This window comes from Amia ocellicauda, chromosome 12 (assembly GCF_036373705.1).
Source record: "Amia ocellicauda isolate fAmiCal2 chromosome 12, fAmiCal2.hap1, whole genome shotgun sequence".
NCBI classification, from domain to species: domain Eukaryota; kingdom Metazoa; phylum Chordata; class Actinopteri; order Amiiformes; family Amiidae; genus Amia; species Amia ocellicauda.
In genome coordinates, this window is record NC_089861.1 from 9790192 (window position 1) to 9810680 (window position 20489).

The 20489-nt window shown below is 38.9% G+C and overlaps 1 protein-coding gene across 7 annotated transcripts in view; it reads right to left on the reverse strand.

Moving 5' to 3' along the window:
* Positions 1-20489, reverse strand: part of LOC136764329 (transcription factor COE3) — a 135706-nt gene that overhangs the window by 40539 nt on the left and 74678 nt on the right. For all 7 annotated transcript variants that reach the window (XR_010821179.1, XR_010821180.1, XR_010821178.1 and 4 more), the window contains exons 7-8: positions 2324-2405; positions 925-1042 (exon numbers count right to left, since the gene is read on the reverse strand). Coding sequence is in view for 4 of the 7 variants with exons in the window: in XM_066718296.1 (XP_066574393.1) it covers positions 925-1042; positions 2324-2405 (200 nt within the window). In the remaining 3 variants the exon portion in view is untranslated. The remainder of the gene's footprint in view (positions 1-924; positions 1043-2323; positions 2406-20489) is intronic.

A 20489-nucleotide genomic window follows, 5' to 3' on the forward strand; every position in this document is an offset into this window, starting at 1 on the left:
TGACCAGTACTGTTAGCTTCAAGGCCATCCATAAGATCGCCTGGCCTCACACCACAGATTTCCTGCTTCAGATAGACACGCCGAGAAGTCTTTCATTCCTGCTGCCATGGGAACACAGCAAATTGAGCCCTCATTGGTCACCCCAACACACGTACAGTATAAACAACAATGACTACAGCCGTCACTGATGTCAGGCACGGCTTGATTTCTTTTTCATCACAAATTTAAACGCCATGCTTTCAGATCAACATGAAACAAAGGGTTGTTTTTCGGATCAAAGGAAACGCATTTTGAACTTGGCTTTCCAATCACCGGGTAGACAATGGGGAGGCCTGGTTTAACAAACAATACAAGTCAACGTTTCTTTAGTAAGGCCTATATGCTGCTGAAAGGCTTTGTGGGGAATGTAAAACCATTTTGTAATTTATTTTAATCAGCGAAGATAGGCAAGTTGTGAATAATTGTAATTTGACTGGCTCAACTGTATGATTTAGTGCTAATGTACACCAATAAGGCTGATGTTGACGCGGACTCCCAATCAGGCAAAGAGGTGAGTAATACTAGTTTAACGACGCTGTAGTGTAGGATTGCAGGGGATGTTTACAGCCAAGAACTAGGCCTTGTGCTAATAAGATCAACTGAATCATTAGTATAGGACAGTTACTCTCAGCTTATTGAGACAACAGACTACAGCAAATCACAATTTTGACCAACCTGTGAAACGCAAAGCACAAACATGTTCCCTATCATTTAATTTAATGTTAGAAGTCACTTTATATTATTTAAAACCATCATGTTTAACCAGAACGGTTGGGGATTGTTGTCAGTTTTTCCACAGCTTCCAGTGTGTGACTTCATCGTAACATCGCGAAGGTGTAACAGGGAGAGTGTGCTTGGTTTTGTGGTTACAGAGGGCAGTCCTACCTTCAGAAGGGTCCAGGCGTCGTGCCCTCCGACCGTGTTTGGAGTTGTTGTGGACAAACATGTTGTCTGAGACCGCCAGCACGTGGCCGTCCACATTGACTGTTGTAGACACCACAACCTGGAGACCGGGACAGAGAGCGGTAAGGACCAGAAACCAGAACTACAGTGCACTCCTGAGTACCATTCAAAATACGAATCATCATCATTGCCATCCTCATAAGGAAAATAAAAACACAAAGTTGGAACAGAAGGAGATTTTACATACATTACAAGTGTATTTTACATTTACATTGAGTCCTTAATTACGCTATATTGACACAGTACTTGAAAAAATATATATATGAGGAAATATTCATAATTACCATATAATTATACATAATTGCAATGCGGTTACTATGAAAATACTTTGAAAGGTATATGAAACTACACAACTGAAATTTTAGTTTGACTGGTACGTCGTTACATATACCATTAAAAGCATATTCACAGTAAAGCTGCTGCCGCTGTGCATAATCGTATTGTAATTATGGGAACATACACATGTATTTACCATGTCCACCCTGTGTAAATGCAGTGCAATTAAGGACACTTGATGTATCTCACATCCCAAACGATTCTGTCTTCAAAACTGCATCTGAAACAAGCTCTACCATCCCCGCCATGCGGAGACCGGAGAAGTGAAGAACAGAGCTTCATCAATTCATTTATAAGTTAAAAGCACTCAAGGCCCGGTGGAGCTTAAATCAATAGATTCTGCATCTCTGTGAGCTATTTCCTGCTGGCTGCAACATTTACATACTGTACATGGTTTATTTCTTATGTTACAAAATGAAAAGGCTGGCAAAATATCTTGTGGATTTTAGTCCATGGATTAGTTCTGAATGTGTCGCTGTATTATAACTAATTTTGAGACTAGACCGTGCCATGAAAAAATATTTGTGTTTTTTTATTCATGTTAAAGTAGTAGCACTATTATTTCTGTATATCGGCAAAGCAGGTAGACTGCGAGCCACGTCACAATTCCCACACTGTTAGACTGTAAGACTGAGAGATAATTTACTTTTCTGGCCCCTCTGTTTCTTGGCTAGTCTGCTCTAGACCCAACTGAGCAGAGTTCATACTGAGTACAAACAAATTGTGACTGTTGCCGAGTGGATATTTCTTTCCTCATGCGCTTCTGAAAAGGGACTAAACTTATTTCACTGCTCAATCTGAGCCAAGCTTGATTCTGAACCAGGCCTCCAGCTGTGAGGCTCTTGAGGGTAAACACTTGGACAACATTGGCTGGATTTTTTTCCAGTGCCATTTTAATCTGCGTATTGTCAATCCCCACAGGTAGTGTTGACAGCAAAGGCAACCAGTTCCAGTTTAGATGAAGGAGGACAGAGTGCGTCTGTACCTGAAACCGCCGCATGTCTCGAGGGTTCCCTGCATTTTTCAAACAATTTTGATTGCACTTGAGGAAGAATTTCAGGAAGAATCTGAAAGAAAAACAAAAACAAAAAGGGTACATTATTATTATTATTATTATTATTATTATTATTATTATTAGTAGTAGTAGTAGTATTAGTCATAGTAGTAGTAGTAGTAGGGGCATATAAATGAAAGGGATGTAACAAATGATGTTACAAAAAAGTTTATGAACATGAATGTATCAGTCACGTATGTTTTGTTTCAAGAAAAGAAAAAAGCACTGTGAGCTATGGCAGCCCTTTGTGCAATACCATTCAAAAAGGTCAGTAATGTGTGAATGTGACACTAGACAAATGTTTCACTGTTTAACTGCTCAATGTCAGGGATGAATTCCTGTATGGCAGACGAATCCCTTGACGGGAAACGAACAAGAAGCACAGAGAATGCAACAGACTGAGGACCAGCCCTAACATAGCAACTCTGAACACTCTGCAACACAATACAGATATAAAGTTTGATATCGGACCCAGATTACAGGAAAACATATTAGAAATAAGGATAGCAGTTTTTCTGCACTAATGGTTTGAGTGTCCGAGGCTTCATGTTTTAAGTAATATTTAATTCAATTATGAAAACACATGTGGCATACAAAAGAGAAATTCAGATTTTCAGTATTCAAAAATACATCTCTTTATAATACAGTTTTCTTTTGCAGGACAGCAAGGATGAGCAAAAAAAACAGGGCCAGGAGTATTTGTTTTATTTCTGTTTATTTAATAAACTAAAGAAACCATTTCTAGCCTCTGTATAAAAGAAAGCAGTCAACCTCCATAAAGAAAGTAGAGCTTGGTAGAGTGATTGGTCAGTATCTCTCACCATTTAATCAACAAATCAGGATTGTTCTGAGCTGGTCTAAAGAAAACCGCTGAAACTGTTTCTGTCAGAGAAAGTCGAAGTCGTTCTCCTGAATAAAACAGGAGTTTCTCATTTGCATTCATACCCTCAACTGTGGAAGGTTTCAATAATGATAGGAGTGGCCAAAATAAATAAAATCCCATTCATAACATACTATAATCCAGAGATATTAGAGGTGACACAGACATATCTATTAAAAAGGTTAGCTGAAATTTCACAGAAGCTGTCACAATATCCCAGCTGTTCCATGACGCCTGGTATTTTATAAACTCCTACTATTAGCACCGCAGAAACTCTCTCGCAATGTCCACTGCGGCTGTACACTCAGTTAAAAGCCACAATGATGCAGAGGCCAACGGGAAAAATATGCACAAGGCCACACACAAACTAACGTGGGTCGGGAGCCTGGTGCACCCTGGGAAGGCTAATGGCCAATTATTTGGAAATGTCACCAGCACTGACAATAAGTTCCCGCACCAATGGACCTAACCTGAAGTGTCTATTCCTAGGAAATGCATGGACAACAAACAGCATACTGGACCTGCTGGGGCAGTTAACCCCTGAGGCGCTGAGGACAGTGTTGGCCCTTAGAAAATACCCAAGAGGTGAGGAGGAGAGGTGGAAAGTCGATGTCTTCCCTTAAAAAGTCGTCACAGGAGACTCTTAAATTCGATATTGATTGATCTGATGTATTTATTTAGACCATTTGAAATCACTGCTAGAATGTACTCATTTATGCAGTGAAAGGAATAGATTTTGACAAATTTCAAAGATTACAAAAATCACAGTATCGTATTACACATGGATATTAGAATATCCGATTTATATCAGAGACAAATATTAGTTGTTAAGGGGTTAATTAGTTGTCCATTCCACTTGGCTTGAGGTGTGTGTGCATTAGACATCAGATTAGATGCCTTCTCCATCCTACAACCCATGCATGCCAACTCATAAACATGTAACATATAAACATACTAGTATGGCGTTAGACATATCTTACAACTTTCCATACACTTGGGAAATATGAGATATTGAAGGAGACATTTGTGAAAATGAAGTGACGTGTGGGAGCATTTCAGAGCTGTCTCCAGTTCAGGAAAGAACTGCTCGTTATGACTGCCTCGCCTCCCTAAGTGGTACATGGGGTTAATTGTCACAGGCTTCTTTTCCATTCCACTGTAACACATCCATGGAGGAATTTGCACACACCAATGGAAGCAAAGCCTGTTGTGTGATAATGTTTTTTTTTTCCTGAAGATGATTAAGGTTGATATGGGAAACGTTTAACACTTTTATAAAGTTGCGGTTTTACATCAGTGACCATCATCTTAATTTGTGCAAAATATCGTGGACCACCCTGGTTCTGGAGGGCTCCAATAACGTCACTTCCAATTCTTTCGTTTTGATATAGGTTATGACGCCGTTGTAAGTATGACAACAGTCTGGCCGCTGGTATGAAACAGAATCAAGAATAACGTGGAAGAAATGTCAAGTGTGCTATGCTTTATGCAGAATTGCCTTTTGTATACATTCAGCCAGGAAACTTTGATTTCCTTGATTTGAGGAAATATTTCCAAAGAAACCACAAAATATCGCAATGCCAATTCTCTGCTTTACCAGCTCCCAGGGTCGCAGGCAGGCTTTTCACATTAATCAGGGGATAACCTCACAGACTCTGGGTGCTATTTCTGAAATAAATCTCCTTTTTAAGGAAGACTTGAAGTTCACACCCGAACGCCGTATCAGGGAAGAATTAATGGTCCCATTAGGTGAGCGTATTGATTTAGATCTAATTGGACAGTAACAATATCTTTAAAAAAAACACAGTATATTGGATTTATTTTTTCAACATTTGTTATTATTTGATCAACAGATATATTTACCCTTTGGTATTATTCCAGTAATAAAGCAAAGGGGGGAAAAAAGCAAGAGTGCCCTACAGCTTTAAAAATATGAACATTTCATAATCACTGTATAGAGAAAATCAGCTGCTCTATTTAGCCTGTATTGATTGATACTTGATCTGGTCTGCACCACAGGCAGCTAATGTGCTTTATGGCTATAGAATACAATAATATGGGGAACCCATCCCTGAATTCCATTCACATGATATTGGAGTCCTTGGGAGGAGAGATATGGATCAATAGGGATTGAATTAAAACACAGCAGGAGACATGGGCTGGTAACTGGACCCATGGTCTGATATTAGAGTAATGCTGTGTTTATTAAGAATTAAATTGAACTCGGCTGAGCAACCAAGCAGTGGGACATACCCTCCAGCAGACCAGGACAAGCAGCCAAAAGGGCCCTTGTCTGGGGCAGGTGGATGGGATATAGAACAGGATACAGCCAGACACGTTTCATGCAAAGGTGTCATCTCTGCATCTTCTTGCAGATATACTCTATTAAAGGCATGTATACCTACACTGCCAAAAATGTATTTTTTGTACAGACTATATAAAGCACATCTAAGCATCTATTTATGTAGGTATGCATGAGGATACCAGTAGAATTCTGGTCAGATTGGTCAATTTCCCCTTGTAATCCCTGTTCCTTCCCAGTCGAACGTTGCTGTGGATTTACAGCAGTTTCCGAACAAAGTTATACTACAAAATGTGAGGCAGCTGGAGATATCCAATAGAAACGCATTGAACTACAGCGGTCCGTGGAGTGCAAAACTGAGGTTCAGAGGCTCTCATGTATGGTTTTCATCTGCCACTGGGCGTGAGTTGACAGGAATTTTAAATCGCTTCTTTACACCACGAGAACCCAACCAGTTTCAAAGCCCTTTGAGATATTTGGAAGGCCGTAGATGGGATCACAGATCAGGGTGGGAAATGCATCTAAGGTACGTTGATTTTGGGGAGGACTGTACATAATGCAAACGCCACAAAATCAGAGGAAAGCAAACGCATGAAGAAATGTTTTTCAAAATGTCTTGGTATATTACAGACATGTAAGACAGGATTAAAGGTCCATTACTTCACATCACTGACACAAAGCACAGTTTATGGAGTGTCAGTGAATACAGTGTACATCTTACCATCATAATAGAGTTAATTTCTTTGTACATTATATTCTATATTCTATTCTGTTCAATTCTGTCTATGGCAAACTTTAATTACAAGACACAGGAACATTATCTGCCTGAAACGACCATTAGCATTCTAACTAGCAGAGATGAACCTTAATTTGGGGGTTTATTCAAAAGGTAAGATTGAAAAATTGACTTTCGTGGGGGAGTGAGCGCTGAGCTCCAGAATCTCACTGTAACTATGGCTAAGTTTTAATCATTCTTTAATCAGCAGTGCTGCGAGGAACTCCCTTTATTTATTATTCTTGATTTTTCATGAGCAGTTATGAGGAATGGGGAGTTAGCAGACATAGATAGAAAGAGAAGACATATGTACACCAAACAACAATTATAAGGTGCCGGTTCGCAAGGCAGATGAAGCATTGCACTTTTGTGTTGCTCATGTGACTTGTGCTCTCAGAAATAATGCATTTTACACTTAAGGATGGCTGTAATAAAAGCATAAGCATGGCTGTAATACATGCAAAGATGCATATATATAATTAGTGTTAGATTATTTGGGTCAGACATGCCAATAATCTACTAATACTTAATTTTAAAACAATGCTCTTGGATTTATCAACTGCTCGTGTTTACCAAGGTGTAGTAGAGAACAGCTGACATGTACAATACCGTGATCTATACTGTAGCGATCTGTGGCTCTAAAGTGACGGGACTGCGGTGTGGGTATCTGTCTGTGTTGGGGATGGAGCAGACCATTTGGGGATCTGATTATTAGGGGGAATTCTTGTAGTTTTCGGAGCAAGGAGATATATAGGGGTGGCCTGTTTCCCCCATTTCTGTTGTGTGGTGAATCCAGAAGCAAAACCCGAAATGCTAAAATACAATAATCCCACCCACTCCATTTAAAATCCTTGTCATTTTCTGAGTACTAAATAAACATTTATAGTTACAATTGGTGGTTTAATGTATTACCAAATATATGAGATCTAAAAAGAAGAAAGGCAAAATCTGTATATTAAAAATGGGGGGCTGATTTCACAAAGGGGATGAATAATTAATGAGTGAGTGCATTTTAAATGAAATCCAAAACTAAGCAATTGACATTTGATCTTTTTAGCATGTTCATGCTATAATGCTCAGTAAAGCATAAAAAAATGAAGACGGCAAAGTACTTCCATTATAAGGCACTCTAAGAGTTCTCTTTAATAACATTGGAGCTATTACAGTACAGCTAATCTCCAATTAGAAAGCCACAATCAGGATAAGAGTTGATTCACAAAGAATATTTTCTAAATTTGGAGCTACATCATTAGCCAAGCACATTCATTACTAAATCAGCTCTAATGCGGTTATCTGCTTCTTACTGAGGTCTAAGCGTGTTTTCAGAAAACGACTGAATCAGCTCCGACATAGGTGTGACACAGTTAGAGCACGGATACTGTGTGTTCCATGAAGCGTGTGCATGTGTGTCCTACACGGGCTTAAACGGCCTGTTTTGGAGAAAACGTGATTTTCACTTACCACTGCAATGGTATAAAACATTAAAGAACTGTAAGTGTCTAAAGGAGAGTAATAAGTAAGTAAGGAAGGGGAGTACATATTACTGTAGAGCATGGGGGAATTTATCTTGCCCAGGTGGCAAAGCATTTCGAAAGCAGTAAATGAGAAGCAGAGTTTTATGACTGAGAAACATAATTATCACATCAGGCAACGAGCAGCAGAGCGAAATGAAACAAGTTTGTTTCTTTCTTCTGCTTCACTGTGCCTTCACAAGGTAGGAGGCGCAGTAACAGTGAATCAGAATTTACAAGCAGGGCTGTGCTTGTGAAAACACACAGGACTGTTCTCAGGCAAGCGTATGGAGGAAAAATGGGCCGTGTGTGAAAGAGCCGGCGACGGAGATGGAAACCATATGTGCTGGATAAGTGAAATGCTTTATGATAGGCATTGATTTTTTTTTTTTTTCTCATAATTGATTAAACTGAAACCCAATTGATGTACATTAAGTGGCTGACATAGTGTATGTACCAGGACTTTTGGTCAATTAAAATTAGAATTACCCCCAGTTAGACATAATTAATTTATTTTTAAACAGGCAGCCTTACTTTCAAGTGCTGAAATTTGAAATTGAAACAAATTGCCTTTTGGTCTGGGTCATCTGGATTGTGACAAAAAAAGAAAAAAGAAAAGGAAAGCTAGGTAGTGTCTGATGTTCCTCTCCTGCTTAACTGTTATAAGAGCTACAACACTGCACATCTGAGACACAGTTTACACATTTAATCTACAATGGATTAAGGGTGTGATATAATTTATATAAACAGTTTACATAACCATATTGTCTTCTTTCCTTTGTTTGTGATTTTTCTTTTCTGATTGGCCATTTAACAGACTTAGAAAGTTAACAGCCACTGTAAGATATTGCACTTATAATTTCAGTTTATTATTTACCCCAGATTAAACAGATCCCAGTGAAGCCGTAGCAGAAGATGAAAGCTGCCACAATAAATCTAGTTTTTTCCTCCACCTCAAGCTATAATTGAAGAACAGTCTAAGGGAATGTTTGGTTGGAAGTTACATTGAGGTCCAAGGGCTGAATGGGTGATAATAGGGGCTTCAAATCTGGGCAAGGGGAATGCGTTCCTATTGCAAACAGCACATGGGGTATAGGCGTTGAAAAAGGCTGGGCGCCATCAAAATTGTAGAACATAAATTGAGCAGCAGGTTCAAATTCATTTTAAGGTGACCTATATGGAGGGAGCAAAAGCCTTCTCCTTCACTTATCAGGGAATACCTTAAGAGGATCGAGAGAGAGAGAGAGAGAGAGAGAGAGAGAGAGAGAGAAAAAAAGAACGGGGGAGAGAAAAAAACGCCAGATGCGGAGAGAGTAAGTTCTGCAGAGCAACCATCCCTCCCGATCAAAAACTTATTAAAACATTATAAATAATTAATGGCCGTCTTGAGCCAAAGCTCAATTATTAGTTTTTTTTTCTCTCCCCCCTCTTAAAGCAAGTAGCAGCAGATAATGAGGGAGCTGGCGTGTGTGTTGTAAGCCGTCACCTCATTACACTGCCCTGTCATCAATTACAAGCAGGATGTGTGGCCCTGTCATCGTCTAATGCGCGGCAGACAGTGTGTCACGATTTACAGCCCCCAGTCCGGAAGGACCGCCGCTATAAATTAACGTGCCGTCCTGACACTTATGGGCTGTGCATTACTGAGGGATCGCTTTATTACCTGTGGCTGATTAGGGGCCGCGGCTCCCCTGCTCCCTCCCAGCAACTGGCACTAATACTGGGCTGGGCGCTCTGAATGATTACAGCACAGTCTGTGGAGTAAGTTCTCAATTTCTTCTGCTCAATATGATCTGGATGTGTGTCGATTTAAATTGGGAAATTTTTGTTTCCCCCGCCCCGTATGCTATTGTTTTATTTTTCATTGACAGAATAACTCTGAAGCATCTTAACCTCTTTTCAGCATCCTCAGCCTAATTCTATAACAGCCTCCTGCTTTGCAATCTTAATTTATCTGCGCCACCTAGCACTTTAATCAATGCATTTAACCCCTTTGGAGTGGCTAGCGTTTGCAAGGCGGCACTTACTTTTGTAACCATTATTAAGCTGTTGTTTCCATATGAACTTCTAAATAAATAATCACCAAGATTTTACAGATTCTGGGCTCAAAAGGGGCCCCGTCTGAATTTTTTGAATATTTTATCCATAAAAATGACTGTGCGAGGCTTTAACTCAGTCCTCTACGTCATCCTATAAACACATTGCGTTCAAAACACAACATGAATTCACTTCCTCTAGTTCTTTAGGTGACAAGCGATGGCCTTTACTGGTCATTAGGAAGAGAACATTGTAAAGGCCAGTCATTCACTGAAATGTCCCCCTTTGTTGCTGCTTAGTTATTCGTGCTGGCCTGTCGCTGCTCAGCAGGACGGTGGTAGTTTAGAGCTCAGAACATATATTGTTTCAATTGTAGAGGGATGTTCACATGACACATGGCACATTTCGCCAACGAGACTGTGAAATTTGGATAGGAGTGTGGGGAATGGAGAAGCTTAAATAAGATGTGAAATGAAGCCGGAATGCATCTTGGGTAATATATTCTCTCGCCAATTCAGCCTACTATTCGGCAAGTAAATCGCACAGTGTAAATTGAGACAATTGAGCGGACAATACCAAATACCGAATAGTGAATTATTTACAGTGACGTCATCTTTTTTCGCACCTGTTCCATGCTGTGTTTGAATTCTGCCCCTGATTAAGAGGGAAGGCAGGAAGACTTTTCACTGCGATCAGCATTTTGTTTTCTTAATTGAATGAAAAAAAATACCATTACTGTTTAAAAAAACAACATCAACCACTCATTTATGTTTGTTTTTTCCGGGCTATTTTGTTGGCAAAGCTGAACGAACCACAGTAAAATAACTAATGAACTGGGCTTTATGAGAGTTGGGAGCTGCATCTTGACCACTAAGACATTTACAATAGTTCCACTTTCAATGACCTCCCCACCAGATTAGAGGACCATTCAACTCTTCTTTGAGAGTTGAGGTATTCAGTCACAGATTGCAGTTATTAAACGTCCCTGTGCTGTGCAGGGATTGGTGAAAGGAAAACGTTGAAGTAGACAAGCCTATCAATTCATGGCAATACTCTTTTAAATTTAAACTAGATTTTTCTATTTATAATGTTGGCAAGTGGTCGTGTTGCTTTTAAAACAAACATATAAAAGACTTTCAAAAGACTTTTCATTTCAGAAATGCGGTCCCTTTCTTTTTTTTTATCAGCATCCAGATAATGCAACTTACTTCTTGCCCCACTGATTCCACCCCCACACGCATATCAGGCCTGTGTTTTCCGGCTGCAACACTTTCTGTGTTCGAGCAGGAACGTGTGAAGAAGCCCCTCCACACTGACGCCGTGTACCTACTCATCTGCTGTCTCTCACTTCTTTTATCGGGCAAGGATCTATCAATATTTCAACAAGGGTATTTTTAAGGCTGGTGGATTTTCATTGCCACCGAGTACAGAAAAACTTAGGCAGAGGGTTTTTGTGCTTTCTTGGTAACTCCAGAACAGTGAAAGCAGACTCAGACATAAAGCATTAGTGTAGGAAGCAGGAGATTAATGGCTCGGCTCCTTCTCTGAAAGAACGGTGTGGTGACGGAGATGTACTGTATAATAGCAGGTGAAACGCGAGGACCTTGATTACATTGACAGTTGAATGGATTCCGAAAAAAGCTAGAAAGTTTGAAAGTTACTGAGTTGTGTTTGAGACACCGAACTGCCTAGCTGTGTCCAGTCATTCCCACTGCGATCTTTCAGTAACAAATTACACAAATCAGCAATCTGTATATTTGGGGGGCTCAAAACAAAGCTCTAGGCAATACGGTTGTTTGAAGCGTAAATAAATCGATTCTGTACACGTTTTTGCAATTCAGCTCTGCTTAAAAAAAAAATACAAGTAGTGGCACAACACAGCCCATGAGCAGAACGGTGTGTCTTTCTTTATGTTTCATTTACACTAAGTGTTAAAGCTTTTGACCACAGCTGCTCATATTTGATACATCACACTCATTTTAGTACTGTGGGTCAATCTGTAGAGATGTCACAGTAACAGAAGTTTATGGGGACATTAAACCAGCACCCTGTAACTTATTGTACCCTGGCCTATATAAAGACACACTGATACAAAGTTCTTGTAGGGGAGAACAGGATTCAACGTGAGTGGGCATCTCCACTTCTCTGCTTGAAAGGGGCAAGTTTGATTAACCCTGGCCTCCAAATCAGTTGCAACCCATGGTGCAAGTTGATTAAACAGTCCGATTTGTTACATCCGGTGCGTAAAATTGGCCGAGCTTTGGTGAGCTGGGTACGGGTACTGACAGGGCAGGGGACCCAGCGTACACACCTTGGAGAAGACAGTCTCAGTCTGTGCAGCTCCCTCTCTCTAGTGCTCAGAGACTTGTGCTGCTCAGCTCTGCTACAGACCATCAATAATTCACACAGAGAGATGGCAATTACAGGACCATGTACAATCAAACTAAATATTTTATGAGGCACTAAAACAGTCCCTGGAACGGATCTTTGTCTTTTTTTCCCCTCTCTTATCCCTCTCTCTCTCTCTCTCTCACTCTCTATGTCTCTGTCTCTCTCTCTTTTCTCTATCTTTACCTTTTCTACCTCACATCTCCACATTATGTCTCAGGTCCCCAATTCCCCAAACTTTGCAAGGAACACAGATACAGTTTATAAAGCCGAGGGACTCTTGCGCAATTCTTTTGTGTCTTTTTAAAAATTGAGTACACACATCCAGTATGCTGTAAGATTTGTTTTTTTTGTGTTTGTTTTTTTCAACAAATCCGCATAAAAGGTACCACTTTTGTTGTCAGCCTATGGACACAAAACTGTGAACGTACAGCCTGAAAGGTCACAGAGGGTAAATCCACAAAATATTTATCCAATGTGGGCCAATGTGGACAAAGAGACATGAAAGATACAGTTCATATCCCAGTTGCTTAACAAATGGGGAATCAAATCAGGGCATGCAAAAAGAACAGAAAATAGTTGCTCTGGAAATTTGCACAAGCCAGCAGAACAATCTTGTTGGAAACTCACCGCCCATTTAGGTTGACAGATCTGTAGTTTAAACTGTGGCTTTAAGTGTCCTCTGATAAATAAACATTAATTTTAAAAAGCATAATGGTGGAAAACATAATGCCTGATAATTACATAAAGTCTAGAGACCATGAAGAATCTTTTCTAATTACCCATCTCTCTGAATATTCACATTACCTAACCAAGGCATTATTAATAACCATTGCTCAGAGGTAAATATGTGTGGACACAGCCTACTATGATAGATAACCCTCTGTGCAGCCAAGAGGCTAGTGCCTGCTGCTGCAGATATGGAACCAGCTCAGAATGGATGGATACATTTCCATCGTTGATTGCAGGAGGCACAGAGCAAATTAATCTAAGAAGTAAACCCATCCAAAGCCAGAAATCAGGGGTCTAAAGGGCTGGACAGATCAATCAAGGAAAAGAATATCAGGAGAGAGAAAGTTATGGATCATGGAATAGGCCGGCCAAAATAAACAAACAAGATGAAATCAAACAAAGTAACATCAAAAGAAACAGTACAAGTTATCAGAAGAGAAAGAGAAAAAATTATATTACCATGACTATGACTAAAACGAATACAAAGAGTTTTTTCTCCCCCACTACTTGTAAATTATGTAAAATGTCTAAGAGGTAATACTGCATTAAGTGTAGAGTAAATGGCAAATGTACTGAATTCATATTTTACACAGGTGTTCAAAACAGAAGAAAGTAACTCATAACATGCCTCAGGTGAAGGAAGAACCCAGCTAAGTATTGAATCATTTCAGCAGAACAGATGATAAAGTCTATTTTCAAAGGAGTTGTTAAAGGACTAGGAGTTCCTAAAACAGATACATCCCCAAGGCCTGAGACGGTATTCAAACAAAGGAGGGAAGACATTCAAAGGCCATGAATCCTCCAATGGACACATGAGACAGTGGGTCACCGAGATCAACTGGTAAAGCTGCACATGTAACACAGCTCCACAAAAAGCAGAACTTCAGTCAGGAAGCAACAATCTGGAAATTCTTTCCTTCTTTCTTCTTCATCATATTCTGGTTCCAAGTACCAAACACCTGTTTCCCTTAGTGCTCTTTCCTGTGCTAGAAGCAGTCTAGACACCCCACCTCTTTACATTTGAAAACCATCTAAAGACCAAAACAATACATCATATGTATGTATACATTTATATGTCATCACATGTGCATTAAAGAAAAAACGTAGTTGCAAACTTAGTTACCAATGTAGTTACAATTGTGTATGTATATACACTATAAGTACATTGTAATAATGCATAATTACACTGTTCTTATGAGTAACTACACATGTAGTTACTGAGTACCAACTATGTAAATACACTTTAACTGGGACACTTATTGTAAAAGTGTTACCAATTTGGTTTTATTTAATTAGGAAACATCAATGGCTTTATTTAATTATGAAAGCTGGGTGAGAAAAGACTACCAGAAACCCTAAACCCTAAATTGATTTGAAAATGATGAAAAAATTAACACCCCAGATCTGAGTTAAAGTTTCTTTCTCTTCCCCAAATGTATTTTTTCACTGTTGCCATAGTGAGGGAACATTTGCTTTTTAATTCCATTGACATAATGCACTAGCATAAAAACAAAAAAAAATGACCTAATCTGCATGGAATTGGTTAGAAATTGTATCATGCTCTAATATACTCAATTATTTCCTGTGTGCATCCATTTAATGACTGTGAACCAAAGGCCAGAATAACAACTACAGCTTTTTGCTATAAGGGGACAAGTCTGTATTCCACATGGATAACTGCCAGCTATATCAAATGTATTTATTCTGCTCTTGTACCCTTACAAGATAATTTCCTGACACTTTGTTGCTTTACAGACATGTAATAAAAGTAAACTATAGTATATTAGTTACTGTGTCAGGTATTATTGTGTAAAAGACTGTATGATACTGCACCAAAATTGAAGCTCCTTTATAGAAGAGCATATCAGTATAAATGCAATATTTATATTGCTTAGCTGTAGCTGAGGGCACACAGGAGGAGGCACCATCTGAAAATGTGGTTTTAAATGAAGCACAATATAAAGATCCTTAAACTAAATTAGTTTTAATGGTGTGCTGGAGGATGGCCCTGTGAAAAGCAGTGCATACTTTTTATCCTTCAATCTGAGTTTTCCACTGTATTCTGGAGAATGGCATCTTTGCTCTCACTGATTTATCTCACTAAGGAAGCTTTTAAAATGTTGGTCAGAGTGTCAGGGAAATGGAGATAAATCGCTGTGCAAACAGCAGAAGAAAAATGAGTACAGTTGAGGAGGCTGGGTACAGTTCTATTTGATATCATTTCAGTGTTTGAGTAGGAAGTACACTGCTGACCTCATACTCTCCTGCATGCTGTCGTTACAAAGAAACAATTATAATGCTGTTACGCTTAAGTCTTTCCCTGCAAATCTGTCCATGTTTAACCCTGGCCTGTCCACAGCCAATTTACTTTTGCTATGCTTAACCCTAAGCGTTAAGAGAAACTGTTATGTTATTTCAATAGAGTGGTGTAATGCAGCAATGTGGTTACATTTAACATTAGTAGCCATTGGTAAAATGTTACATACTGTACAAATGTAAAAATAAATAAAATTAAAAAGTACTTCTGAGCATGTTGTATTCCTGATATGAAAAAAGGTTTGTAGGTTGATTAATTGAGTTTATCTTTACAGAATTTAGAATGTCAATATAATTATTATTAGTAGGTGTAGTATTAGTAGTAGTAGTAGTTGTAGTAGTAGTAGTAGTAATATCAGTATTATTATTATTATTAATAATGATAATAACATGGCTTTTAATATATAAAACATCATTTTTTAAAGATTGTCAGTATCAACCTACTAATGATACTAAGTGGTTAATAAATATATTATAATTATAATTATAGAATAATAATGATATATAATTATAATTATAAAGTGTTCTTCCTGAGCTTTCAACAAAGGATAATATCAATACTATCTGGATAAGGAGATGTTTCCTGAAAAGTATAAATAAATACTTGACTGTAATTATAACAATGACTAAAACAACACATAAACCTTTTCAGCGGTGGGAAAACTGCATTCACACAAGTAGGGGATGTTTTTAAACTTACTTCATTTATTGTGATCATCTCAATTGTGCCGTTAATTAACTGTGTTTCATTAAACGTGTTTCCTTTGCAGTGTCTTTGCAACATTTCTTGCAAGCATTGTTTCTCGGAAACTGCAGACACACCAACGACAGAAGTGCTGGCAAATGATACCACAGGCCTGTTCGGCTTTGAAAGAGAGCCACTGGGTCTTTAATGTCCACCCACAGAGCAGACAAGAAGCCACTTAACATCTCATGCAGAAAAGAAGCACATGCACCTACCACTGAGCTTGGGCACAATACCAGAAGAATTTCTGAGAGCAACTACTATTAAATCACCAGCCCTTAGAGACTGTCCTTCCTTGTACTATACAAGTCATCCCTGGTCCTGCGTAGCTTTTGGAGAGCTGTGGTGCAACGACTTCAGATTAGGATCTGAAGAAATTACACCAGGAGCTTCAGGAGTTTACAGGGTTGCTCCGCATCTTTCAATTTAGCCCAGAAGACCTGACAGAGGAAGGCTAATACCTTGTCTAGCAAACTAAACTACTCCAATACAAAGTGACAGCTCCATTGAGGTCCATGCTGAAATAAAGCTGTCATCCGCTGCTCTGACTGAGGTATTGTCCTCTCAGATTTAAATACTTCCTATAATAGCTCACCATCTATCACACCAAGCAAATGGTTATTCTTAGACACATACATTAGCCCTTGGCCCAGATAGGAATGTCACCAGATTAAACATTCAATTTGTTAACCAGCGGGCCAGAGGTGTTGCTTCTTGACAGGACTTACAAACAAGCAGAAACGGGCCCATTTTTCATGTGGATTCATGCTGTGTTTAAAGGTAAGAGGCCTCACCACCAGCACAGACACACAGGTCCTGGATATTTTGGGTTTCTTTTCTTGTGTACCCTCTTCATCTAACTAATATAGCTATGTGACATTTATAGCAGGACAGGGACTGACTGAAAAGTATTATTGTTTGTGCTCAGAAGGTTCACCAGGGTAAATGAGAATAGTAAAAGTTTCCAGTACTAACAATACCAGCCAATGAATGGGAATATGTGGTATAAAAATATATTACAATAGCCATTACAGTAACCAAAGAGAAGAGAGACAAAAAGGGATAAATATGAAACATCAGGTTCCTTTGCTTTAATTTGCAGGTGAGTAGTTTTATTAAATGCAGAATTTTCAAACAGGAGTTTCAGCTCTAAAGTGTTTGGTGAAGTGTTTTTTTTCTCTTTCTATAAAAAAAGGCGAGATACCACCATGGAAAAGGTTAATGACAATTGAATGAGTGTCATGTAGTGTCAGTAGAGTTGAATTCAGTGGAGGACAAAGGCAAAGAGGCTTGAATACTGCACCTACATCGGGAAATGGTGTACTTTAAAATTAATATGCAGTGAAAAGCACTTAACCCTATGTGCTCTCTCAGGCTCATTCAGTCATCTTGTTTCAGAGAGCATGAAGTGCCAGGGCCCAGGCAATTGTCCACTTAGTTGGGAGGGATAAAAAAAGGGTCAAAATTGTCTGAAACTCAGAATCACATGTCTTATGAACTGTGAAAATGGAAAAAGATAGTTTAATGCATCCATTGTTGTTGTTGTTGGTTTCCCTTTTGCTTAATTTTATGACAGAGCGATCAAGTACATTTTCCTGAACAAAAATACTTTAACAACAATTGACTAACATATAACCCTCGAGAACAAGCGTTTGACAAGCCACGTTCCAGTCTTTCACCTAGTGCCACTGCCTCTTCACTTTACTCAGCGGAGCATTAAGAAGCAAGATGACCATCAGGACTCAAGCAAACGGAGGAAACAACAGCATGAATAATGAATGCGAAGAGGAGTTGCATGTCTTCTGCGAAATTCATTCGGAGGGGGGCGTGTGTTTCTACACGACAGCCGCCCTTGTTCCATCTTGGATTCCCTGTGGTTGCTCAGCAAAACACACCTGCTTAATGTTTTAACAAACTGAACCGATCCTACCAATGTTTTGGTCATATTGAGTGTTAGTATGCTAGCCATCTAGTGAAACTGATGGCCTTTGGTATTCTGAGCTGTTTGATGTCGACAGAGAATGTCCCCCCACAAAAAGCAAGATAACAAAATAAACCTAAAGGATAATGCCCACAATTATCTAGAAAAAATACTCAGATTTTCAGTTGCTGATACTGTAGGGTTCTCTAGTTACATCTGTCCTATGAGTTTGTACATCCTATTAGACAGTAAGAATAACTGACAGACGTTTCGCACTCTTTCAACGGTGCAGAAAAAGTCTACAACTTAGGTATCCTATCAGTTATACAGCATTGATTAGGAGTAGGTTATAAGAAGCTTATCCAACTGCAAGCTGAATGGAAAGGCACGAAGAAAGATAAGCATCATTGTTTATTTCAATAAAAATGTCAATAAGAATAAGAACAACAGCAAGAGGATCATATCAAAGCACCATAAGTAATTCACAATAATTAGCCAACCGAATTAACAATGGGTCTTTGGACTGCAGCCACCTCTGGCGACAGGAGCACTGCACTCATGACTGTCTGGATGACAAGAACATCTTGATAGGGGTAATGGGGTTGGGAACAAAATTAATAGACTTAAAACATGCAGGTGAGAATGGGATCATCTTAACGGGCAGGCGGGCGAAAACTTAAGTGACTTTTGATTTGATAAACACTGATTTCTAATCGCCACATAGTTTTCCTAAGGCAAGCTATAATACAGTTCCCTACCCCTGCTGGATCCTACAAATAGCTTTCACATTCAGTCAATCAATAGGTGTGCAGCGCTCATGTGCAGTATTTATCATCTTTACTACATTGCCGGAGTTTCCCTTGGATGCCGCTGGAGTTAAATCAAATGATTATTAAGAAACAATAACTCCCAACCCTCCATGGAGCTGGGTTAGTGGTAATAAAATAACACAGGGTACTTTGAATACTAACAACAAAAAAATAATAATAATACATTTCATGAACTACACATTTTATTACCCAAAACCTTGAAGTCGTGGTAATAAAATCTTGGTGAATGGTCAAAAAAGCATGGACGCTGTATCTTTAAAACGGAAATAATATAATTACTCTCATCCAAGCAAGCTGGAGTATTTTATTATTTTTAAATTGTACTTCAGGGGAATTATGATTTATACCTCACTTTATCTGTCAGACAAATGTTTCTCTTTATGGCTATTAGAATTCCAAAACGGTGGATAGCGTCAGAAAACTAATATAGTGTGTGAAGTATTTAATTAAGTATCTGAGTAGAGACGGGTAAGCGTTTTGCTTTATTGAACTAAAATTAAAAATAACTTTCCTCAATTTGAATAATGCCTTGGGGTGCCGCTTCGCTCTTTCATTTTAATATTGTGCATGCTACTTTAACCTTTTCAAATACCAGCTATTCAGTTTGTTTGTGAACCCGAAACAAATAAGCTGTGGGGTGGAAGAGATGGGGAGAGCGCAAGCACGGTCTGGACTAACGGACCGAAATCCTCCCGCTGTCTTGGGGAGCGCAGAGATACATTAACATCAAAGTTGTTTTGTATTTGGATGCCTTTGTATGTGTCACTGTGTTTAAATAAAACAAGATACACACACATACACACACATACCCCAATGGGTAACACTTTACAATAAGTCTCCCAGATACAGTGTATTTACATTGTAGTTACTCATAAGAACAGTGTAATTATATGTTATTACAATGTACTTAAAGTGTAAAAATGATTATTAGTATATGTAAGTACACAATTGTAACTATGTAATAATGCAAATTACTATGTTCTTATGAGTAACTACTATGTAAATACACTGTAACAAAGGAGACTTATTGTAAAGTGTTACCGTAACGCTGTAATTGTAACACTGGGCCATCAAAAGTGGGTTAAATCTGACTCACAATATCCACAGACCTCGCAGACTATTCTCAGCATCTAAGACTTCATAAGAAGCTGCATGGACAAGGTCAATAAGAGTCAGAGTACTTAGTTAGATCCAAATGTGTCCTGAATCACACCTCCCAATGGGCAGCCACTGAAGTATCACAACAACATAGGAGGGAATTGAGTCAACAGACTGAGGAGCACAGGCAGTCTGCGCCTCAGAACTCGTCTCCCTATTTTTAGACTAGTTTATTTGAATACAACTGCATGAGTTAAAATGATGTTTAACTTTCCCTCGGAAAGCATTCGGAAAATTTCTGACACACTTCTGTATTCTGTCTCCACTTTTTAATGAGTGTTAGGATTTTTTTTTTTTTTTTTTTTTTTTTTTACAGTTGCAAGTAGAATTTCTCTAATGAGTTGTTATCAAGTCAGGGGGCAGAAAGTTAAAATTTGCACTGCTCCCCGAGGCAGTGGAAAAAAATAAATCAGTGTTGATGTTACTGTGTTGAGAGTGTCACCACCTGCATTCCCTCTCTTCATTTCACCTCGACTCGAAGGATACACACTTAAAATGATAC